Source organism: Musca domestica, unplaced genomic scaffold (assembly GCF_030504385.1).
Source record: "Musca domestica strain aabys unplaced genomic scaffold, Musca_domestica.polishedcontigs.V.1.1 5, whole genome shotgun sequence".
NCBI lineage: Eukaryota > Metazoa > Arthropoda > Insecta > Diptera > Muscidae > Musca > Musca domestica.
Window position 1 is genome coordinate 6,342,378 of NW_026712346.1, and position 27,700 is coordinate 6,370,077.

The following is a 27,700-nucleotide window of genomic DNA, read 5'->3' on the forward strand; positions in this document are numbered from 1 at the left end:
TCGAAATAATCATTTTAGACCCAACAAAGTATATATATTCTTGATCAGCGTAAAATTCTAAGACGATTTAGCCCTGTCCGTCCGTCTGTCCGTCCGTCCGTCTGTCTGTCCGTCTGTCCGTCCGTCCTTCTGTCCGTCTGTCCGTCTGTTGTAATCACGCTACGAATTAAGATAGGAAGCTAAAACTTTGCACAGATCTCTCTTTTGTCTGCAGGCAGGTCAAGTTCGAAGATGGGCTATATCGGTTCACGATATCGTATAGCCCCCATATAACGGTAGCACCGATATTCGGTATTTTGATGATGTTAGCCACATTTTTCAATGGAATTGTCTGAAAATCCTCACAAGTAGTTCCTTGTGGGTACTTTATACCTCGGCAGAGAATTATCTATATAGGTCCACAATATCGTATAGCCTCCATATAACGGTACCCCCCGGTATTCGGCATTTTGATGATGTTAGCCATATTTTTCAATGGAATTGTCTTAAAATCCACACAAGTAGTTCCTTGCGAGTAATTTACCCCCTGAGAGAGAATTTTCTATACAGGTCCACGATATCGTACATCCCCCATATAACGGTACCCCCCGATATTCGGTATTTTGATGATTTTACCCACATTTTTCAACGGAATTGTCTGAAAATCCACACAAGGAGTACCTTGTGGGTACTTTATACCTCGGCAGAGAATTATCTATATAGGTCCACAATATCGTACAGCCCCCATATAACGGTACCCCCCGATATTCGGTATTTTGATGATTTTACCCACATTTTTCAACGGAATTGTCTGAAAATCCACACAAGGAGTTCCTTGTGGGTACTATATACCTAGGCAGAGAATTATCTATATAGGTTCACAATATCGTATAGCCCCCATGTAACGGTACCCCAGATATTCGGTATTTTGATGATTTTACCCACATTTTTCAACGGAATTATCTGAAAATCCACACAAGAAGTTCCTTGTGGGTACTTTATACCTTGGCAGAGAATTGTCCATACAGGTCCACGATATCGTATAGCCCCCATGTAATGGTACCCCCACGGTATTCGGTATTTTGATGATTTTTGCCACATTTTTCAACGGAATTGTCTGAAATTCCACAAAAGGAGTCCCTTGTGGGCATTTTACCTCCTCAAAAAGAATTGTCTATATAGGTCCACGATATCGTATATCCCCCATATAACGGTACCCCCCGATATTCGGTATTTTTATGATTTTACCCACATTTTTCAACGGAATTGTCTAAAAATCCACACAAGGGGTTCCTTTTGGGTACTTTATACCTCGGCAGAGAATTATCTGTATAGGTCCACAATATCGTATAGCCCCCATATAACGGTACCCCCCGATATTCGGTATTTTGATGATTTTACCCACATTTTTCAACGGAATTGTCTGAAAATCCACACAAGGAGTTCCTTGTGGGTACTTTATACCTCGGCAGAGAATCATCTATATAGGTTCACAATATCGTATAGCCCCCATATAAGGGTACTCCCCTATATTCGGTATTTTGATGATTTTAGCCACTTTTTCCAATGGAATTATCTGAAAATCCATACAAGGAGTTCCTTGTGAGTACTTTACACGCAGACATAGATTTGTCTTTATAGGTCCACAATATCGTATATCCCTCCATATATCGGCACCTTCCTATATTAGATATTTTAAAGATTTTAAAAGAATTTTTATTGGTTTTATTTTTTTTGAAAATTTTCTAATTCGTTCAAATGGTGGAGGGTATTCAAAGTTCGGCCCGGCCGAACTTACTGCTTTTTTACTTGTTTAAACTTAGATAATAGATGTTTTTAGTTCACTTATTAATAACACTTTATAAATGCCACTATTGTTTAAGCCAAAATCACTCAGATTCGTATTGTTCAGTTGCAGATATTATAATGTGTCAGTTTCTCAAGTGTAATCTTATAATAGCAAATTTTTAGTGACGTTGTAGCCTTTACCTTACCTAAAATTACGTATTTTCTATGGTATTTTTACTGAAAGAACATTCGCTCTTCTGTACTGAAATACGTACGATGACTATTAATGGGTTAATTTGTTGTATGTGGAAATTTGTTGGTCCTGTTGTAGCCTTTGCCTACTTAACCCAATCATGTGTACCTTTTTAGCCCATACAAAGTATGGTCATTAAAATGAAAAAGAATTTCTTCGTGAAATTGCTTATTTTCTATGATATTTTTTACAGAATGAAAATGGGTTCATTAAAATCATATCAATGCTAAATCCTGGGGTTTCGGAAAGTGTGAAAATTGATAAGCTGTTAATTTTAGGTGAATTTTTATAAGAGGAAAAAGAGTTAAAACACAAAATAAATTATAACTCGTCTATTTCTCAATCGATTGTAATGAACTTTCCAACTTTTCGGTGTAAAGCGCGAAGGAAAACGTTTTCCTATTTTTGAATGCGTTTTTTCACACTTAAACCACTGTAACTTTGCTATTTGTTAACCGATTTCAAAAATCTTTGATTTACAAAGAAGTTTACACCCTTTTAAAGAAATCCGTTGTGGAAAATAAAAGTAATGCACGTTTAAAGTTGAAAATCCAGGAAACGCCGATTTTCTCTTTATTTACCGTTATAAAGTCAATTTTCGAAGTGACCCAGAAAAACTAAAGGCATATTATTCAAAAACAATAAAATCCGTTAAAAATTCTGTTAAAATCTTAAAAATACCGAATGTAGCTGTCATATTAGGGTCTATACGACGACATGGACCTACATAGGTAACTTTTTTCTTAAGCTATTACAATATTCAAATGCGAAACTTAATGAATAATATAGCTAAAATCATCAAAATACCAAATATCGGGAGGTACTGTTATTTGGGGGCTATACGAAGATGTGGACCTGAACAGACAATTTTCTTTCATAGGCTGAAGCATCCATTACGAACTTCAAATACCAAATTTGAAACAATTCTGGTGAATAATGTCGATAAAATCATCAAAATACCGAATATCGAAAGGTACCAGTTTAGGGAGGTCCATACCAGAAGGTGGAACTACACGGCCCATTTTCAATACCAAAAGTCCTACAGACATAATATATATTTGAGTAAAATTTTATTAATTTACTTCAATTCGTTCGGAAGCTAGTGTGATTTCCACAGATGGATAAACGGACGGACATCGCTAAAAAACATAGAATTTTATGCTGATCAAGAATATGTATTGAATATCCGTATTAAAATAACGATAACCGGATCTGCTCGGCAATAAAAAGTCATATTCATCTGTCATCAAAAATTGCTAATTTTTTCGTTCGGGAACAAACATTACGCTTTCGTTGACAATTGCAGATAATTTTTTACTGAATTATGTTTACAAAATCAAATATATGATCATTTGGTCGGCTTAAAATTTGCCTTGAAATTACGTATGTTTTGGTCATTTATATTGCTGTCCTCTAACAACTTTGTACCTTCCATTGATTGTGAATGCCAGGGATGAGGGGATCAGATGGTGCTATCAAAATATTACATAAATCTTTGTTAGCAAAATTTTGTGATGTCTGTCTTGTATTGTAATCTCAATAAGATTCGTAATCCTTGTTTATTTTTTCTTCTAGTAGACCTTCGATTGATACTAATCATCCAGTAATAATCTGCTCCATGGCAGAGAATATTGTGCACTGTTGCAGACATTTTTCTCAATTCAATCGTTTTTAATCTTGAAATTAGATTTATATCCACTCCAGTTAATTTAAATGTCCCTTTCCGATTCGAAGACGTATTATTTGGGTTGTTTGAATCACTGCTTCTAAAATAACACAGACACAATTACATATCCGAACTAATTTTAAGAATATTTTGGATATTCTTATCTGGGGTGACAGCAATTGAAATTCATATATAATAGCATAATCCAATAATTTTTCGGGGACTTTGTTTAATTGCTCTGGTGCTGACAGGACTTAAGCCCTATTCCCCAGAAAAGTTGTAACTGGTAAAGTGTAATTTGCTAATATTTAAACACGAACTTTGAATACCCTCCACCATTTGGAACGAATTAGAAAATTTTCAAAATAATAAAATCCAATAAAAATTCTTTTAAAATCTTTAAAATATCTAATATAGGAAGGCGCCGATATATGGGGGGATATACGATATTGTGGACCTATAAAGACAAGGAACTCCGTGTGTGGATTTCAGACAATACGATTGGAAAATGTGGCTAAAATCATCAAAATACCGAATATCGCGTGGTACCGTTATATGGGAGCTATACGTTATCGTTAACCTATATAGAGAATTCTCTGTCGGTGGGTAAAGTGCTCACAAAGAACCCCTTGTGACCATTCCGTTGAAAAATATGGCTAAAAACATCAAAATACCGAATATCGGGGGTACCGTTATATGAGGGCTATACAATATCGTGGACCTGTATAGACAATTCTCTCTCAGGGGGGGTATAAAGTACCCACAAGGAACTCCTTGTGTGGATTTTCAGACAATTCCGATGAAAAATGTGGGTCAAATCATAAAATACCGAATATCGGGAGGTACCGTTATATGGGGGATATACGATATCGTGGACCTGTATAGACAATTCTCTCTCAGGGGGTGAAGTACTCACAAGGAACTACTTGTGTTGATTTTAAGACAATTCCATTGAAAAATGTGGGTAAAATCATCAAAATACCGAATATCGGAGGTTTCAGTTATATGGGGGATATACGATATCGTGGACCTATATAGACACTTCATTTTGAGGAGGTAAAATGCCCACAAGGGACTCCTTTTGTGGATTTTCAGACAATTCCGTTGAAAAATGTGGGTAAAATCATCAAAATACCAAATATCGGGGGGTACCGTTATATGGGGGCTATACGATATTGTGGACCTATATAAATAATTTTCTGCCGAGGTATAAAGTAACCACAAGGAACTCTTTGTGTGGATTTTCAGACAATTCCGTTAAAAAATGTGGGTAAAATCATCAAAATACCAAATATCGGGGGGTACCGTTATATGGGGGCTATACGATATTGTGGACCTATATAGATAATTCTCTGCCGAGGTATAAAGTACCCACAAGGAACTCCTTGTGTGGATTTTCAGACAATTCCGTTCAAAAATGTGGGTAAAATCTTCAAAATACCGAATATCGGGGGGTACCGTTATATGGGGGCTATACGATATTGTGGACCTATATAAATAATTCTCTGCCGAGGTATAAAGTACCCACAAGGAACTCCTTGTGTGGATTTTCAGACAATTCCGTTGAAAAATGTGGGTAAAATTATCAAAATACCGAATATCGGGGGGTACCGTTACATGGGGGCTATACGATATCGTGGACCTATATGGACAATTCTCTGCCGAGGTATAATGTACCCACAAGGAACTCCTTGTGTGGATTTTCAGACAATTCCGTTGAAAAATGTGGGTAAAATCATCAAAATACCGAATATCGGGGGGGTGCCGTTATATGGGGGCTATACGATATTGTGGACCTATATAGATAATTCTCTGCCGAGGTATAAAGTACCCACAAGGAACTCCTTGTGTGGATTTTCAGACAATTCCGTTAAAAAATGTGGGTAAAATCAACAAAATACTGAACATCGGGGGTACCGTTATATGGGGGCTATACGATATTGTGGACCTATATAGATAACTCTCTGCCGAGGTATAAAGTACCCACAAGGAACTTCTTGTGTGGATTTTCAGACAATTCCGTTAAAAAATGTGGGTAAAATCATCAAAATACTGAACATCGGGGGGTACCGTTATATGGGGGCTATACGATATTGTAGAGCTATATAAATAATTCTCTGCCGAGGTATAAAGTACCCACAAGGAACTCCTTGTGTGGATTTTCAGACAATTCCGTGGAAAAATGTGGGTAAAATCATCAAAATACCGAATATCGGGGGGTACCGTTACATGGGGGCTATACGATATCGTGGACCTATATGGACAATTCTCTGCCGATGTATAAAGTACCCACAAGGAACTCCTTGTGTGGATTTTCAGACAACTCCGTTGAAAAATGTGGGTAAAATCAGCAAAATACCGAATATTGGGGGGTACCGTTATATAGGGGCTATACGATATTGTGGACCTATATAGATAATTCTCTGCCGAGGTATAAAGTACCCACAAGGAACTCCTTGTGTGGATTTTCAGACAATTCCGTTGAAAAATGTGGGTAAAATCATCAAAATACCGAATATCGGGGGGTACCGTTATATGGGGGCTATACGATATTGTAGAGCTATATAAATAATTCTCTGCCGAGGTATAAAGTACCCACAAGGAACTCCTTGTGTGGATTTTCAGACAATTCCGTGGAAAAATGTGGGTAAAATCATCAAAATACCGAATATCGGGGGGTACCGTTACATGGGGGCTATACGATATCGTGGACCTATATGGACAATTCTCTGCCGATGTATAAAGTACCCACAAGGAACTCCTTGTGTGGATTTTCAGACAACTCCGTTGAAAAATGTGGGTAAAATCAGCAAAATACCGAATATTGGGGGGTACCGTTATATAGGGGCTATACGATATTGTGGACCTATATAGATATTTCTCTGCCGAGGTATAAAGTACCCACAAGGAACTCCTATTGTGGATTTTCAGACAATTCCGTTCAAAAATGTGGGTAAAATCATCAAAATACCGAATATCGGGGGGGTACCGTTATATGGGGGCTATACGATATTGTGGACCTATATAAATAATTCTCTGCCGAGGTATAAAGTACCCACAAGGAACTCCTTGTGTGGATTTTCAGACAATTCCGCGGAAAAATGTGGGTAAAATCATCAAAATACCGAATATCGGGGGGTACCGTTACATGGGGGCTATACGATATCGTGGACCTATATATATAATTCTCTGCCGAGGTATAAAGTACCCACAATGAACTCCTTGTGTGGATTTTCAGACAATTCCGTTGAAAAATGTGGGTAAAATTATCAAAATACCGAATATCGGGGGGTACCGTTATATGGGGGCTATACGATATTGTAGACCTATATAAATAATTCTCTGCCGAGGTATAAAGTACCCACAAGGAACTCCTTGTGTGGATTTTCAGACAATTCCGTTGAAAAATGTGGGTAAAATCATCAAAATACCGAATATCGGGGGGTACCGTTACATGGGGGCTATACGATATCGTGGACCTATATGGACAATTCTCTGCCGATGTATAAAGTACCCACAAGGAACTCCTATTGTGGATTTTCAGACAATTCCGTTCAAAAATGTGGGTAAAATCATCAAAATACCGAATATCGGGGGGTACCGTTATATGGGGGCTATACGATATTGTGTGGATTTTCAGACAATTCTGTTGAAAAATGTGGGTAAAATCATCAAAATACCGAATATCGGGGGGTACCGTTACATGGGGGCTATACGATATCGTGGACCTATATAGATATTTCTCTGCCGAGGTATAAAGTACCCACAAGGAACTCCTATTGTGGATTTTCAGACAATTCCGTTCAAAAATGTGGGTAAAATCATCAAAATACCGAATATCGGGGGGGGTACCGTTATATGGGGGCTATACGATATTGTGGACCTATATAAATAATTCTCTGCCGAGGTATAAAGTACCCACAAGGAACTCCTTGTGTGGATTTTCAGACAATTCCGTGGAAAAATGTGGGTAAAATCATCAAATACCGAATATCGGGGGGTACCGTTACATGGGGGCTATACGATATCGTGGACCTATATATATAATTCTCTGCCGAGGTATAAAGTACCCACAAGGAACTCCTTGTGTGGATTTTCAGACAATTCCGTTGAAAAATGTGGGTAAAATCATCAAAATACCGAATATCGGGGGGTACCATTACATGGGGGCTATACGATATCGTGGACCGATATAGCCCATCTTCGAACTTGACCTGCCTGCATACAAAAGAGAGATCTGTGCAAAATTTTAGCTTCCTATCTTAATTCGTTTAGACTGTAGCGTGATTACAATAGACGGACGAACAGGGCTAAATCGTCTTAGAATTTTACGCTGATCAAGAATATATATACTTTGTTGGGTCTAAAATGATTATTTCGATGAGTTACAAACGGAATGACGAACTTAATATACCCTCCATACCTTTTTTGGTGGAGGGTATAAAAAGAACGCTTTCGTTTCACAAAAATTGTTGCATTTTTCTTTTGGACATACATTTGAATAAGTCTGCCGAAAAATTGCAAAGCAAACGTTAACATAACAATTCACCTTTGTTAAAGCCAGAAAATATCTAAAAATTTTAAAACGCGAGATTTTGTTCGGCGATAGTGAAAACTTGGTTACAACAAGAAACTCTAAATAGTATTCGAAACATGTAAAAAACATTAAGTTCGGACGGTCCGAACATTTAATACCATTCACCTTTAAGTATAGAGAACATTTTTATATATAAGGGTATCTGCATTCAAACGTGTACCATTTAAAAATACAAATACCCGTAAGACCGTTTGGATAATACTGTTAAAGTTTCCAAAAACCAAAAGTTGGTGAGGCCGTTATATGACGGCCATACCAAAACGGGAGCCTCCATAGACAATTTTATGCTTCAAGGATTGTCATCTACAAAATCTTTTTAAATACTACACTTGAAACAATTTCGGGGGTAAATGTTTCTAGGAGTATTAAAAAAAGAATTTCGGGGGTTATCCTTATATGTGCGCTATAAGAAAACGTAGATCTAAATATTCAATATTCTCCCACCGGAGCTAGAATCCATTATGAACTACAAATAAGAATTTTTACACAATTCAGTAAAAAAATGTCATCATCCGTATCATCAAAATACTGAATATCGGGAAGTACCATTATGTAGGGGCTATACGAAAACGTGGCCCCATACATTCTTTGCACCGCCACCGGAGCTAAAACCCATTACAAACGACAAATATAATACTGAAAATTTAAAATGTTATTCGGCATATCTACAAAGAATTACAAATAGTTTTCAATGCAACACAAAAAACTTCTATAATTTCGTGAATTCTAAAAGAAAGGTTCATGAATTACCTAGCTGTATGAAATTCGGCAGTACAGAGGCTACTGATGATTCTGATATTGCAAACATGTTCGCAGATTTTTTTCAGAATAGCTATTCAACATTTGCATGCACTAGCAATTACAGCTTTAACATTAATAGACTGAATTTTTTGCCCCAAATTTTGCTTACGGAAGAAGAGGTTTTACATGGTTTAAAAACTTTAAAAAGTTCGATCTCCCCAGGTCCAGACGGAGTACCGGCAAACGTTCTTAAATTATGTGCAATTGAATTAACATACCACTTACGAAATTATTTAATTACTCTTTATCTTTAGGCTACTTTCCTTATTTTTGGAGATATAGTTATATAATTCCTCTCCATAAAACTGGTAGTCGTTGCAATATTAAAATTATAGGGGTATTGCTAAGCTTAGCGCAATACCTAAACTTTTTGAATTTTTGGTTTCGCGTAGGCTAACACTCTTTGTGACACTAATTTTTTCACCGTGTCGACACTGTTTCATCAGAGGTAGGTCAACTTTGACTAATCTTATGGAATTAACATGCTTGTTCATAATGGTTTTGCCAATAAATTTCAAACTGATGTAATTTATACCGATTTTAGTAAAGCTTTTGACACTGTCGTACATAGTTTATTACTCCACAAGCTTGATATAATGGGTTTACCTACATTGTTGTTAGACTGGATTTCATCATACCTTGAAACCCGTACTCAAAAGATGTCTTTCATAAATACCATCTCAAAAAATATTCTAGTCCATTCTGGTGTTCCCCAGGGAAGCCATTTAGGTCCATTACTCAATGATCTTCCGTCAGTTGTAAGCTTTGCCAAAATTCTAATGTTTGCAGATGATTTTAAGCTGTTCATTAATCTCGATTCCCTCAATAGCTCATTACATTTACAACATGATCTACATTCCATTGTAAATTGGTGTGGTTTAAATGGCATGTCACTAAATCTTAAAAAATGTAAAAAATTATCATTATTCAGATCTAGACATATTCAATCTGATTACTTCGTAGGTTCATACAAATTGGAGAATGTAGACTCATTTATTGATCTTGGAGTTATTTTGAACAATAAACTTCGTTTTTACTTACACATTGAATCTAGCGTTAAAAGCAGATGCATGTCCACATCTTCGTATAGCCTTCATATAACAGTACCTCCCGATATTAGGTATTTTTGAAGATATTACCTACATTGTTACCGATTTTTTTTCAGTTTCGCATTTGAATATTGTAATTGAATATTGACTATTGAATTGAATATTGAATTTCGGTTTAATAATATCGATTCAGATTAACCCCCCATATATATGATTTATCCGATTTGTATTCAAAGTCATAATATGCATTCTATGGAAGTGATACTTACGACTAAAAACTTCGTCAAATTTTGTGGAACATGTTTCATCTGTTGATGATTGTGTTTTGACAAGGCATGTACCTCTTGAATGTCTATTTAATAGTAGGTTTGATCCAATAAATGGAGTTTCATACTTGAATATCCGGTTAAAGATAACGATAACCGGATCTGCTCGGCAATAAAAAGTCGTATTCATCTGTCATCAAAAATTGCTAATTTTTTCGTTCGGGAACAAACATTACGCTTTCGTTGACAATTGCAGAATTTTTTTTTATTGAATTATGTTTACAAAATCAAATATATGATCATTTGGTCGGCTTAAAATTTGCCTTCAAATTACGTATGTTTTGGTCTGTTATATTGCTGTCCTGTAGCAACTTTGTACCTTCCATTGATTGTGAATGCTAGGGATGAGGGGATCAGATGGTGCCATCAAAATATTACATAAATCTTTGTTAGCAAAATTTTGTGATGTCTGTCTTGTATTGTAATCTCAATAAAATTTGTAATCCTCTTTTATTTTTATACCCTCCACCAAAAAAGGTATGGAGGGTAAATTAAGCTCGTAATTCCGTTTGTAACTCATCGAAATAATCATTTTACACCCAACAAAGTATATATATTCTTGATCAGCGTAAAATTCTAAGACGATTTAGCCCTGTCCGTCCGTCGGTCCGTCTGTTGTAATCACGCTACAGTCTAAACGAATTAAGATAGGAAGCTACAATTTTGCACAGATCTCTCTTTTGTCTGCAGGCAGGTCAAGTTCGAAGATGGGCTATATCGGTCCACGATATCGTATAGCCCCCATGTAACGGTACCCCCCGATATTCGGTATTTTGATGATTTTACCCACATTTTTGAACGGAATTGTCTGAAAATCCACACAAGGAGTTCCTTGTGGGTACTTTATACCTCGGCAGAGAATTATCTATATAGGTCCACAATATCGTATAGCCCCCATATAACGGTACCCCCCGATATTCGGTATTTTGATGATTTTACCCACATTTTTCAACGGAATTGTCTGAAAATCCACACAAGGAGTTCCTTGTGGGTACTTTATACCTCGGCAGAGAATTATCTATATAGGTCCACAATATCGTATAGCCCCCATGTAACGGTACCCCCCAATATTCGGTATTTTGATGATTTTACCCTCATTTTTCAACGGAATTGTCCGAAAATCCACACAAGGAGTTTCTTGTGGGTACTTTATACCTCGGCAGAGAATTATTTATATAGGTCCACAATATCGTATAGCCCCCATATAACGGTACCCCCCGATATTCGGTATTTTGATGATTTTACCCACATTTTTGAACGGAATTGTCTGAAAATCCACACAAGGAGTTCCTTGTGGGTACTTTATACCTCGGCAGAGAATTATCTATATAGGTCCACAATATCGTATAGCCCCCATATAACGGTACCCTCCGATATTCGGTATTTTGATGATTTTACCCACATTTTTCAACGGAATTGTCTGAAAATCCACACAAGGAGTTCCTTGTGGGTACTTTATACCTCGGCAGAGAATTATCTATATAGGTCCACAATATCGTATAGCCCCCATATAACGGTACCCCCCGATATTCGGTATTTTGATGATTTTACCCACATTTTTCAACGGAATTGTCCGAAAATCCACACAAGGAGTTCCTTCTAGTCCATTCTGGTGTTCCCCAGGGAAGCCATTTAGGTCCATTACTCAATGATCTTCCGTCAGTTGTAAGCTTTGCCAAAATTCTAATGTTTGCAGATGATTTTAAGCTGTTCATTAATCTCGATTCCCTCAATAGCTCATTACATTTACAACATGATCTACATTCCATTGTAAATTGGTGTGGTTTAAATGGCATGTCACTAAATCTTAAAAAATGTAAAAAATTATCATTATTCAGATCTAGACATATTCAATCTGATTACTTCGTAGGTTCATACAAATTGGAGAATGTAGACTCATTTATTGATCTTGGAGTTATTTTGGACAATAAACTTCGTTTTTACTTACACATTGAATCTAGCGTTAAAAGCAGATGCATGTCCACATCTTCGTATAGCCCCCATATAACAGTACCTCCCGATATTAGGTATTTTTGAAGATATTACCTACATTGTTACCGATTTTTTTTCAGTTTCGCATTTGAATATTGTAATTGAATATTGACTATTGAATTGAATATTGAATTTCGGTTTAATAATATCGATTCAGATTAACCCCCCATATATATGATTTATCCGATTTGTATTCAAAGTCATAATATGCATTCTATGGAAGTGATACTTACGACTAAAAACTGTTGATGATTGTGTTTTGACAAGGCATGTACCTCTTGAATGTCTATTTAATAGTAGGTTTGATCCAATAAATGGAGTTTCATACTTGAATATCCGGTTAAAGATAACGATAACCGGATCTGCTCGGCAATAAAAAGTCGTATTCATCTGTCATCAAAAATTGCTAATTTTTTCGTTCGGGAACAAACATTACGCTTTCGTTGACAACTGCAGAAAATTTTTTATTGAATTATGTTTACAAAATCAAATATATGATCATTTGGTCGGCTTAAAATTTGCCTTCAAATTACGTATGTTTTGGTCTGTTATATTGCTGTCCTGTAGCAACTTTGTACCTTCCATTGATTGTGAATGCTAGGGATGAACGGAATTGTCTGAAAATCCACACAAGGAGTTCCTTGTGGGTACTTTATACCTCGGCAGAGAATTATCTATATAGGTCCACGATATCGTATAGCCCCCATGTAACGGTACCCCCCGATATTCGGTATTTTGATGATTTTACACACATTTTTCAACGGAATTGTCTGAAAATCCACACACGTAGTTCCTTGTGGTAACTTTATACCTCGGCAGAGAATTATTTATATAGGTCTACAATATCGTATAGCCCCCACATAACGGTACCCCCCGATGTTCAGTATTTTGATGATTTTACCCACATTTTTTAACGGAATTGTCTGAAAATCCACACAAGGAGTTCCTTGTGGGTACTTTATACCTCGGCAGAGAATTATCTATATAGGTCCACAATATCGTATAGCCCCCATATAACGGTACCCCCGATATTTGGTATTTTGATGATTTTACCCACATTTTTCAACGGAATTGTCTGAAAATCCAGAAAAGGAGTCCCTTGTGGGCATTTTACCTCCTCAAAATGAAGTGTCTATATAGGTCCACGATATCGTATATCCCCCATATAACTGTAACCTCCGATATTCGGTATTTTGATGATGTTAGCCACGCTTTTCAATGGAATTGTCTTAAAATCAACACAAGTAGTTCCTTGTGAGTACTTCACCCCCTGAGAGAGAATTGTCTATAGAGGTCCACGATATCGTATATCCCCCATATAACGGTACCTCCCGATATTCGGTATTTTATGATTTGACCCACATTTTTCATCGGAATTATCTGAAAATCCACACAAGGTGTTCCTTGTGGGTTCTTTATACCCCCCCTGAGAAAGAATTGTCTATACAGGTCCACGATATTGTATAGCCCTCATATAACGGTACTCCCGATATTCGGTATTTTGATGTTTTTAGCCATATTTTTCAACGGAGTGGTCACAAGGGGTTCTTTGTACACAAGGGGTTCTTTGTGAGCACTTTACCCACCGACAGAGAATTCTCTATATAGGTTAACGATAACGTATAGCTCCCGTATAGCGGTACCCCGCGATATTCGGTATTTTGATGATTTTAGCCACATTTTCCAATCGTATTGTCTGAAAATCCACACACGGAGTTCCTTGTGAGTACTTTACACGCAGACATAGATTTGTCTTTATAGGTCCACAATATCGTATATCCCCCCATATATCGGCGCCTTCCTATATTAGATATTTTAAAGATTTTAAAAGAATTTTTATTGGATTTTATTTTTTTGAAATTTTCTAATTCGTTCCAAATAGTGGAGGGTATTCAAAGTTCGGCCCGGCCGAACTTACTGCTTTTTTACTTGTTTCTTCTTATAGATCTTCGATTGGTACTAATCATCTAGTAACAATCTGCTCCATGGCAAAGAATATTGTGCACTGTTGCAGACATTTTTCTCAATTCAATCGTTTTTAATCTTGAAATTAGATTTATGTCCACTCCAGTTAATTTAAATGTCGCTTTCCGATTTGAAGACGTATTATTTGGGTTGATATCTTGTGATTTCGTATTTGCGAAATTCAGTCTGAAGATGTTTCCTTAAGATAACACAGATACAATTACATATCCGAACTAATTTCAAGAATATTTTGGATATTCTTATCTGGGGTGACAGCAATTGAAATTCATATGTAATAGCATAATCCAATAATTTTTCGGGGACTTTGTTTAATTACTCTGGTGCTGACAGGACCTAAGCCCTATTCCCCAAAAATTTTTAACTGGTAAGGTGTAATTTGCTAATATTTAAAAAAGAACGCTTTCGTTTCACAAAATTGTTGCATTTTTCTTTCGGACATACATTTGAATAAGTCTGCCGAAAAATTGCAAAGCAAACGTTAACATTACAATTTACATTTGTTAAAGCCAGAAAAGATCTAAAAATTTTAAAACGCGAGATTTTGTTCGGCGATATTGAAAACTTGGTTATAACAAGAAACTCTAAATAGTATTCGAAACATGTAAAAAACATTAAGTTCGGACGGTCCGAACATTTAATACCCTTCACCTTTAAGTATAGAAAACATTTTTACATATAAGATTGTTTGCATTCAAACGTGTACCACTTAAAAATACAAATTCAAGATGGTACACACTTACACATTGAATCTAGCGTTAATAAAGCAAAGTCTCTTCTAGGTTTCATTAAGCGCTGGTCTAAAGAGTTTGAAGACCCTTACGTAACTAAACGCTTGTTTACTAGTCTACTTCGACCTACATTAGAGTATGGTTGCGTGTTGTGGGGTACATTTTATATATGTAACTCTAATTCAATAGAAACAGTTCATAAACAATTCATTATATTCGCACTCAAAGGTCTGCCCTGGAATCCGGCTGAAGCACTCCTCCCCTATGAAGATCGAATAAAACTTACAGACCTTCCATCGTTAGAAAGAAGGCGTTTAATGCTTAGAGCAATATTTTTAGTACTACTTTTGCGTGGTCAAATTGATTCACAATTTTTAATTAGCGAAGTAAAGTTTAATGTTCCGTCTAGAATAACTCGTAATTATATACCGCTACATATTTCCTTGGCGAGATATAACTACGAACTAAGCAACCCCTTAGATCTTTATGTGAAATATATAACAAACTCTATAATTATTTGTCACTATCTGAACCTTTGAATGCAATAAAAGTATCAATACTTAATTTGTAATTATAGTATTAGGAGCTGCCAGATTTGTAATACTAATCCTTTTACTAATACCGGCTGATGTTTTACTGTAGCTGGTATTTCCCTACAATACTAACCCTCCATGGTGAGGACTATGGGGTGTAGCGCTCCCTACATGTTGGGAGGTAGCCCCCTCGGTCGGCAGGGGTACCGAATATCGTGGAACTAACATACATTGTTGCGCTACCTGAGCTAGAGCCCATTATGACCAAGAAATTCTAATTTTTAGACAAATCCGTGGAAAAATCTTGCAAAGATCATAAAAATACCGAATATCGGGCAGTACCGTTATATGGGGGCTATACAAAAACGTTAACGTATACATATAATGTTCCGCCACCGGAGATAGAAACCACTTTACCTACAAATACAATTTTTAAACAAATCCGTGAATAGATGTGGCGAAAATTATCAAACTACCTAATATCGGGAGGTACCACCCATCGTAGACACAAAAAACAACGGGACCAAATTTTAAAGCTCTACGTTGAATAATGTGGTATCGCGATTTCAACAGACAGGAAGGCTTAGAATGTTATGCGGATTATGAATATATATACTTTATGGGGTCTGCGGCGAATATTTAGAGATGTTACAAATGGAGTGACAAACTTGGTCATTCAAGGTGGAGAGAAATAATGTCGCTAAAAAAATATCGAATATCGGGAGATACCGTTATATGAGGGCACAGACAATTTTCTATCTTAGGCTGTAGCATACATTACGAACTTCAAATATCAAATTTGAAACAATTCTGGTAATTAATGTTGCTAAAGTCACGAAAATACCGAATATCGGAAGGTACAAATTTACCAGAACGTGGAACTACATGGTCCATTTCAATTCCAAAAGTCCTGCAGACATAATATACATTTGAGAAAAAATTTATCAACCTACATCAACAATTCTTGTAAATAATGTCGCTAATGTCATCAAAATACCGAATATCGAAAGGTACCAATTTAATGAGGGCCATACCAGATCGTGGAACTACATTTTCCATTTTCAATTCCAAAAGTCCTGCAGACATAATATACATTTGAGAAAAATTTTATCAACCTACATCAACAATTCTGGAAAATAATGTCGCTAATGTCATCAAAATACCGAATATCGGAAGGTACCAATCTAATGAGGGCCATACCAGAACGTGGAGCTACATGGTTCATTTTCAATTCGAAAAGTCCTGCAGACGCAATATATATTTGAGAAAAATTTTATCAACCTACTTCATTTTGTTCGGAAGCTAGAGTTATTTCCACAGACGGACGAACATCGCTAAATCGACATAGAATTTTATACTGATCGAGAATATATATACTTTGTGGGATCTAAAATGTATATATATTGTGTTACAAACGGAATGACAAACTGAATATACCCTCTATACCATGGTGGAGGGTGTTGTCAAGCGATGGAACATAGTATGCAGATTCTTCGCAATAAAAATTCACATCTATTTAGAAAAGTTTAAACCTATTTTATTTAATATTGTGGACATTTAGGTTTAGTAAGCTTATAAATTAGCCTATTGTGCCAGACCGTTTTAATGGTTTCTCAACATTTAGTAAAACCATTGCCATAGAGCGCTTTAATTAAAATTGGTTGTTTACTAACGGACCTATAGCTGGAAATTATGTATATGGTATGGTTCACCTTGTTTTGGTGAGGGAATTGATTGAAATTGCACACAATCCTCGAAAATATATCTTAAGTGAATTAAATGCTAGACCCAAAAATTTTAATATTATCCAACTCACTGATTTCTTATTTTTCATGTTTTTTATATTGTTCATAAATTTACGCAATTTTGCCCAACACTGTTGGTTGGGTATTTACCGGCGGCTGCATAAATTACATCAAAACAAAATGATGTAAATAATATATACCTACACATACACACATACATTGATGCAGCCACCGGTAAATTCCAATGCTGAATTCCAATAAGTAAGCATCGTCAACAGGCAAAACAGGTTTGATGTGACGATGCAAATTGGACAATAGTTAGTTCTCGTCGAATTCTAATAGCGACCGCAAGAATTCCCCCCCAAATGATAAGTGATAAAATAATAAATTTATGTAATTAAGATTGAACATTAAACAGAAACAGTGAATATACAATTAAATATACGGAATAAGACAACATAAAGTGGAAATTAATAATTGCTGCGAAAAAGCATTACAGCAAACTAATACAACACAAAGTATTGAAATTGTACAAAAAACACATAAAAATGCTAAATTAAAACTTATGAACTATTAAAATAAAACTTAAACACTAAATTACCTAAATTAAAATTGTTGAGCTACTGAACTAAATCGTATAACTAGTGAATAAAAAGCTTAAAATAATTTATGTGAAATTACAAAAAATATCTATTTTTATATCTACATTGCACTACCCCCAAGAAAAAATCTAATAATAAAACCCAATTGAAATAAAAGACATAGATCTTGTAATTAAAAAGGAAATAAAGATAAACTTAAAAACATTTGATCCTTCAGTGCCGGATAAAAAAGTGGTGTTTTTTAAATGTTAAAAACAAATGAGTGGACAGACACAAGAACAGTGAAAAAGAACACTAATACAGTGAGTTTAAAAAATTAGTGCAAAACTAAAAAAGTTGAAAAAAAATTATTGAATTTTTAAATATTAAAAAATAAACAGTATTAATATAAACAACATAAAATAGACTATAAACAGTGCAACAAAAAGTAAAATTACACAGTGCTACAAAAAAATTATTTTTTTAAATTTTAAAAAAATTAAATTTTTATTAAATTTTTTATACAAAAAAGAGACAATAGAAAGTGATACACAAAAGAACAGTGACACAGAGAACAACAACAAGGAAAATTGTGGAACCAGCAGCAAGGAGAGAGGAACGGACACACGTAGCACAACAACAATAACAACCGAGATCCAAAACCCAAAGTGAGTAGTCGTGAAATTTTCTTTTTTGACACAAAAGGGCATTTCGGGAGCTGGCAAATCTTCAATATTTGCTTTGACCCGCATATTCTTGACACATATTCAAAGCTGCTAGTTGCCCACTCAGACAATGTGACGGAAAATTTCTCAATTCGGAGCCATTTTTGTGGACAGACATTTGGCTATTAACCCGGAAAAAAGCAGACAGATATATTTTTTTAAAATATCGGGAATTTTCGAAAAAAAAAATTTGAAATTCTCTGAACGTGGAGTTCAGATGAAAAATAAGCGCCATATTGACACAAATACATAAGCTTTTAAATTTAGAAAATTGGCGTCACGAAACTTGGCAAGCGTATAACCGCCACATTGCAAAAACTATATACAATTTTTTGGAAACAAAGCGTCACTTGCAATATATAGTCCCCATATTTTTTTTTTGGAAATATTTGGCGTCTATCGATAACATAAAAACGTAAATAACAACCGTTTAAAAATAGTGTCTGGTGGACAGACAAAAATTAACCTAAAATTTTTTAAACAATTTTTCGAAAGAAAAAAATGGCAAACAAGCAAGCGTCTGGTGGACAGACATACTTTTGAAACTTAAACCACACATTTGAAAATTTGGAGAACAAATTTAATATCGTAGTCTGGTGGACATACATAAAATCGATTCCATATATTTACAAATATTTTTATTCTAATTTCAATCTTTTTCCCATTTAGCACAATATCTATTGCTCTAAGGAGCTTAAATTTTTTTCTGAGACCCAAAATTAATTTCTCGCTTTTTCGCAGAAATATTTTGCTGGTATATTTTTTGAGTTTTGTGACACATTACAAAACTTTTTGGAAAAAAGTTTTCTTTACTTTTCTGCATTCCTTATTATTATTATTTTTTTTTTTTTTGCGAAAAATATTTGGATTTTGAACCAAATTTTTTTCTGTTGAAATATTTTGCTGGGACATAAATTTTTCCCTGAAATATTTGGACCTTGACCCAAATCATATTTTTGTGAAAATTTTTGTTCCACTTTTTGGATTTTGACCCAAATTATTTGTTTGAAATATTTTCTGCTGAAATATTTGGATTTATACATACATAATTTTCTCTAACTCTCGTTGCGAGTTTTATCGAAAAATTTGGAGAAGTTAGAAAATTTGTTGAATCAGACAAATTTTCACAGCAATAATCAACGTTATTGGCTTTTAATAATAAAATCCTCCTGTCGTAGGATATTAAACAATTTTAAGTAAAAGTTTTTGAAACTTTTTTTCGACAGCCCAACACACAATATTTACTTCGTTAAAAATTTTCGGATCATCTGAATTTTTTTTTGGAATTTTTAACTTCTTTTTTATTATCAAACTAGATTCTCGTTTTTTTTTTGGCAAAAATCGATTATTGCAGCAACACATCTCTGGTAATTTCTGCTTTTGCAATTCAAGTTTACACACTTTTGTTTTAAAAAATTTTTGATTATTGTCAATTTGCAAAAATAAAATCCTCCTGCAAGGGGACGACATATAGTTTGACTCAAAACTACAAGATAAGATCGTTTTCGTCGACAAAAATTGAACAAAGAAACTTATCCGTATTAAAAAAATTGGATAAACGTCTAAATTCTAAACCAAGTTAGTCCTTTTCATTGGGCAAATTTTCTTTTTTGTAACACATCAAAAATTTCGTAAATTCGCTCAGCTTTCAAAATGGATAAAACTTTAAGCGATAAATTCACAAATTGCGTCAACGATCTTCTGGATTATATTTAAAATTTTTCAATAACCAAACCTGATGACACGGTACATACATTGGAAACAGCAAGGATGGAGTTGGACTCTGCATGGGGCCAGGTCAAGAGATCATACATAGATTGCAGGGATTATGTCCAGAAGCGGAAGGAGAACCTATTGATAAAAATAAACTGAGGAAGCAATATATGGATACCATGGGATCGTTCAAAAAAAAAAAAGCGCTGAGTTCAATAAATGAACAAATTCAAAATCTTTTGGATAAAAAGACAAATTAATTAAGAAATTAAGACACTTTTTAATTTATCTGGAGTTTCTACAGAATCAAGTCACACTATTCAAAAATTACAACGCACTTTTTAAAGGATGGGATCCGATTATAATATACATTTCTTCAACAAAATTATCTAGAGGCTTTTTAGAAGAATTCGAGAACTCATTAAAGCTCTCTATATCAAAATTTGCTCAACAAAAACCAACTAACTATAACACGCCTAGATTTTTGAAAACATTTCAAACAAATGTCTCAAAAAATACAAACAACTTTGGAGGAAGACCTACTAATATAACACAATCTCAACAAAATAAATTGAAAAATATTCAAACATGTCAAGTCTGCAAATCAAATCATTTCATCAGAGATTGCAGCGAATTTTTGAAAAATAGTGTGAATGACGGAATTCATATCTTGAAAACATCACACTTATGGTACAATTGTTTGTTATCAAATCACGGAGTAAAGATTGCAAAAGTCGCTTTGGCTGCCGTATTTGTACTATGAAACACAATACTTTGTTACACAAGGGAACGGAAACCCAAACAATAAATACATACTTAGCTCAAGTGGAAGCACAACCTAGTACTAGTTCTGCCGCCCTTACAAATCAAATACAGTCCACTACAAACCTAGAACCAACTACTATTACTTCTTTGACCCTCCAAGATAAGCAAATTTGTGAGCGACAATCTGGAGGAACAGTACTTTTCACAGCAATAGTACAAATTGAAACCAAAGGACAATTTACGATGCCCGAGCTCAGGATCACAATCCACCTTTATTTCGGAAAAGATGAAAAACTTTTTGAAGTTGCCTACACGGAACAACTTAGTTCATGTCTCTGGCTTAAGTCAATTTGTTTCTGAGACTTCAACGAAATCTTGATTTTTCACTATGAGATCCAAATACGACCCTAGCTTTAAACTGCAAGTCTGGGCTCCAGTTTTAAAGAACCCACCTACATACATATAGAACTCCAATGAAAACATTGGGATCAATTTTAACAAAAACAAAGTTTGGATGGATGGGCCCATAACGGGAAGCACCCTTCAACGAAAACAAATATCACTTTTAAATACAACATCGATAGAGAAAATACTTACACGTTTTTAGGAGGTGGAAGAGACCCCTAAAAAGTTTTACGGTCAGAAGAAGACCAACAAACTAAAAACAAAACTACAATACGGAACAAGGATGGAAGATATGTGGTGACTTTCCCATTCTAAAAATGCGAATTCTACAGAATGGAGAAAAAACTTATGAAAACACCACATATCAAAAAACAATATGATGCCTCAATACTTGAATACCTAAAACTTGGTCATGTGAGAAAAATGAATCCGAATGGAATAGATAAAATGCCAAATTATTATCTACCACATCACGCTGTGATAAAACCCGATCGACTCACAACGAAATTAAGAGTCGTATTTAATGCTTCTTGTCCTACATCAAACAAAACAAGTCTAGATGACATACTATGTCCTGGACCCATATTACAACAGGATTTAATATTGCAAATGTTAAATTGGAGATTCTTCAAATATGCCTTCAATGCAGATATAACAAAGATGTATCACCAAATACTTTTGGATTCAAAGCAAACAAAATATCAAAGAATTCTCTTTAGCCAGTCTCCTGAAAACCCGGTAGAGGATTATGCGCTGCTAACAGTTACATTTGGAGTTAACTGCGCACCATATTTAGCATTGAGAACTCTTCTTAAACTAGCTGAGGATGTAAAAGATTTGTATCCTAGAGCCGCAAACAAATTTTGAATAATTTATATGGTGATGATGTATTAGCTGGCGGACACACTGAAGATGAATCAATAAAAGCTCAAAAGGAATTGACTGGCGCTTTAGACTCTGCTGGTTTCACACTCATGAAATGGGTGTCAAATGATCACAAAATAATACAAGATATTCCACATGAACATTTACTATCACTCAATTGGCTAGACATTTCCGAAGATGCTTCTAATAAAACCCTTGGAATTCGATTAAATATCTCAGGCGATTATTTTTCTCTCAGACCACATTTAATGGAAAATAAAAATGTATCTTCAAAACGAGAAGTTTTATCAAAGATAGCCAATTCATTTGACCCATGTGAATGGCTGACACCGGTGGTGGTCGTAACTAAGTTGATAATGCAACAAATCTGGCTAGACAAAATTGACTGGGATGATTAATTAAAGCCAATAACACAAATGAACTGGAACAGTTTTGTCAAAGATAGCAAAGATATTGAATATCTCAGAGTTCCTCGATGGATTCAATACACGCTAGATGGTTCTGTTGAGATTCATGGATTTTGTGACGCATCGGAAAGCGTGTATGGAACCACTCTTTATATTCGGGTGGAAATACTGACCATACCACACATACATTTTTTTGGACATCGTCTTAGCATGGTTAAAATAGCCCCCTTGTCATTGGAGCACATTGCTGATAATGTTGTACAAAAGAAAATTGGAGACTTGTTGATTCGGAGAATAATCCAGCTGATATTGCGATCCGTGCTTGAAGTCATGGCTAGGCATATTAATGCCAAATTATAATGGAAAACGACGGAAGGATTTTAGTGCGGCTCTGTAATTCCTTTGTGAAATGTCACAAAATAGGCCGTGCCATGACTTCAAGCTTCTTATGTACTTAGCCCTTAAGACTCTGGAGGCAAATAAGCAACACCTTCGCACGTCATCACAAGACCTTACAGCTGCCGAAATCCAAGATGGAAAACGATCTTGCATTATTCGTACACAAAAATTCGTATATTGCGACAAATACAACTCACTTATGAAAAAGACTCAAATTTCTCCTTCAAGTCCTCTGTTAACACTCAATCCGTTTCTAGACTCAAAGGGCATTATTAGAGCAAATGGCAGATTGGTACAATCGCCAGTCCTTACATATAGCGAATGTCACCCAATAATATTACCACATGGCGCAAAACTCAGCTTAACTTATCACATTGCACGGTGGTAATCAATTAATGACCCGGGTATTAAGGTCCGAATTCTGGATATTTGGACTCAAATCGCTAATCAAACAAACCATACGAAAATGTCAAATCTGCTTAATTCACAAAAAAAAAAACGAACCCAAACTCAAATAATGGTTTCGCTAACAAAGGGTTAGACAGAACCCTTTCACATTAAAATTTATTAAGGAAGAGCCTGTTTTATTACAAAGGCAACGTGTGCCTGTTTGTTTGTTTGTTTCGCCACTAAGGCTATAAATTTAGAACCCAAAAGCGATTTGTCGACATATGCCTATCTTGCCGCTTTTTCTAGGTTCTTAAGTCGGAGAGGTTGTCCATCTTGTATATTTTCGGACAACGGAACTAACTTTGTGGTGCTCTGCACATGGGCGACTTGTGGGAAGCTGATGTTAAATCACTTAAATTCATTTACGAAAAAGTATCCCAAAAATTAATTTCACCTTTGAAGAACTATTTTAGTAAGAATTGAAGGCTGTCTTAATTCGCGACCCTTAAGTCCTGCTAGCGACGATCCAAATGACCTTTCCCTTTGACTCTTGGTCATTGCTTAATAGGAACATCTATTTTTACCCCAGTTGAACCAGACATAGTCAATCGTTGGAAAAGACTCAAAGTTATTTCGCAATATTTTTGTAACAGATGGAAGTTAGAATATCTTCACGAACTACACAGACCCATAACAAAAATTGTCAAATTATTTTCCGACTGACTAGTCGGATTCTCACTCAAAAAAAAAAAAAAAAAAAAAAAAAAGTGTTCGCCTTAATTTATTTTCAGATATGGCCGCTTACTCGCCTAACCAGGACTCTTGTCTGGACGATTGCAACGGTAGCCCAGACTCACCTGCCCGACCAACAGCAAGAAGGAGTCTCAATTGGGCGAGGTATTCCTGAATATAGAAGCCGTCACCACCTCAGCTTTCGCATGGGACTTAGTATTTGTATCGACGGCTATGGTACGCATAACGGTCGAGGGCATGTCTAAAATAGTTTGGTTTTTCAATAGACCCTAAAATATAATATGGTAACTTAGTTAATTTGTTACATCACAGAGGAGTACAAATTTCTATCGCAGAAAGAACACGATTGTTAATGTCAACTGTGGATATGATGTCATTTAGAAACAAAGCCCTTTGTGAGATCAATTATATTTTTATTAAAGCTTTTCCAAGTAGTTTTAAAAAAGAGATATAAAAACTTATCATACAAATATAAAGCGTTTATTAAAAAAGTAACAGGGAAATATTCTCCTATTATTGCAACAATCACCTATAATTTTAGCTATATCGTTAATGAGTAATTCAAGTACTAAGTTTTTTCTATTAATATATTTTTTATTCTGTTTAATCGGCGTAACTTAATGTTTCTGGGAATGAATATAACGACACCACCACCCCTTCGATTTAATCTGTAGTGTGTAAAACATATGTATGCTAAAATTAAAAGTAGTTATTCATTGCCTAAAAAAAATAACTTTCTTTCTTTAAAGATATTAAATAATGCCAGACTCTTTCCATTATTGTAAGCACAGCTCTTTTTTCTATGTTCTATTTCATAGAACAATGATTGCAAAAGGCCACATAAGAGATCCCAAAAACAACTTAAGAGATCACAGTAAGAGTAAAATAGGCTTAATGTAGAGGGAAATTGAATATTGAAATATGGCTCTGTTTTAACTGATTGTAGCAAGCGTTGATCTGCCTCTTCTTTGCCTTAGTATAATTGTGTCTTTTTAGCAGCAATTGTGTTGTGATACGATGCATATAGATTAGAAACCTTTAATACCGCACGAAATCTGAATACTTGTAATAATCCATATTGGAGTACTTATGAAAGCATTTGATAATTGTTTACTTTTTTCATAGTTCTGATTGATTTTAACAGATTGTTCACAAAACTTCTTATATTTTAAATAAAAATGCCGACATAAATATATTTTTGTTAATGAGTTTCTATTCTTATAGCACGTTATTTTTAACCTTACTGGATAAAGGTTGTACCGTTTTTATATTTCACTAAAATTTTGTACCAGGGAAACAATCAAACTGCTCATTTCGTATATTCCCTAAGGTAAACCATTTCACAAAGGTAACAAGCCTACCTAATTTCAATAAAAGTCAGTCAAATTGGATTAAAACGAAGAAATAATATTTCAGAATAATTTGAACAATGGATACTATTTTAGAGTAATTTAAATAATGAAAGTATTAAATATGTTTTGTTACAAACTCAACAGTGCACTTTGGTATGGATTATTAGTAATATTTTATATTTTCATAAGTATTCTTGTGTATTTAAAACTACACAATACTTACTTGAACTCGGTAACCGTGTGTTGATACTAATCCTAATTCCTTGAGCGTAACAGCAATATCTGACGGAGTACCATCGGTTCTTCTATTTACGAACGCTATTGCATAAGAGTAATGCAGATCCTGTGTAGGTGTAATTGGTTTGGACCATATTTCAATTCCTTTATGCTTGTATATCCTCCGTCCTTGAATGCCCAATGGATCTTGATCTACGGAAATAATCTTTCTGTTCTGCAAGATAGCCTTGAATTCCGGACGTATCGTTCGTAAATCAACTGACATCAACAGAGGTGCTGCCATTATAGACCAAATAGCAAACTGAGTTTTGGCTTGATCATAACTGAGGCCAAAGTTACCAATTATCAACTACGATGGAAAATAAAAAAATATTTTAGACAATTCAAAAAGCGAAATTGTTAAAAGTCAATTTAAATCGAGCATACTTAAGGTAAGTTCCACCATAAAAATGAGGGTATATTGATTTTGTCATTCCGTTTGTAACATCCCTAAATTATACCTATTCATAAAATTCTAGTCGATTTGGCGTAGAGCCTCAACATTTAGCACACCATTTTGTATTGTGTTTAGGATGGTTGGTATTGAAAATGAAATATGTCGGTCCACGTTTTGGCATAGCCACCATATAATGGTACCTCCCTATATTCAGTGTTTTGATGAATTTTGCCATATTTTTCCACGGATTTGTCTAATAATGACAATGACAATCCATAAGCTATAAAATTTTCTATGGTGGTTCCCGTTTTGGAATGACCGCCATATAACGGGCTCATCCACTTCATTGTTTCTTTGAAAAGTTTAACAGCATTATCCCAACGGTCTTACTGATATTTGTACTTCTACTGACACAATTATTTGACAATTTTTGTATAAACAAGCCATTCGGCTAATTCTCGGTTTTATATATTTGTCAAGTTGTTCCTCTTTCGGAAAGAATAAAAGATAAATGTTTATCTTCTTCACAAAAATGCTTTAAAAATCTTTCATTTTGAAGTCTACCGAGGAGAATATTAGTAAAAACCATTGCTCAATGGATCCACATCCAAATTTTCTGTCCACAACTATTTCAACGTCCCAATATATAAACCCTACAAACCAACAGTGACCTTAATATCAAATTCCATAATTTCATCTCTATCCCTCTACCCAAGGCAAAATTTAGAGCCATTCAGCACTTTTCATACAATTATAGTGCACATTTCCGAAATCACCTCTTTATATCCAGGCTATACATGAATCCTAATATAATCCTAATATAACTATTCTATTCAATACTTTTCGTGCACAACACATTTCTGAAACCACCTCTTTGTCACAAACCTATGACCAGCAGGGACCCAAAACAACATTTCAGCTTAGGAGTGAACTTAACCAAATTTTAGTACAATTTGCCAACTTAATGTACACTTCTAAAACTACCACACCAAATTTCAAGTTGTAAGCTCTATCCATTCACATAATTTCAAATTGTATAATTTTAGAAGGTTAGTACCTGTTCTAGATCAGGCCATAGATATGCGCCTTAAATTATTGTTATTTTGCTGCTATCGATTATTATTTGTATTATCAGTTTGAAGTGAATTTCCGGAGTTTTGTTGATTCCTCTTTCTTTGCATATTTGTGTTAATCGTTGCTAATCGCAAT

General features: G+C 35.0%; 1 protein-coding gene across 3 annotated transcripts in view; it reads right to left on the minus strand.

Annotated features, from left to right (window-relative positions):
- LOC101901723 (alpha-N-acetylgalactosaminidase) overlaps nt 1–27,700 on the minus strand; it is a 488,470-nt gene that overhangs the window by 129,838 nt on the left and 330,932 nt on the right. For all 3 annotated transcript variants that reach the window (XR_009343395.1, XM_059128175.1, XM_059128176.1), the window contains exon 5: nt 26,042–26,404. Coding sequence is in view for 2 of the 3 variants with exons in the window: in XM_059128175.1 (XP_058984158.1) it covers nt 26,042–26,404 (363 nt within the window). In the remaining variant the exon portion in view is untranslated. The remainder of the gene's footprint in view (nt 1–26,041; nt 26,405–27,700) is intronic.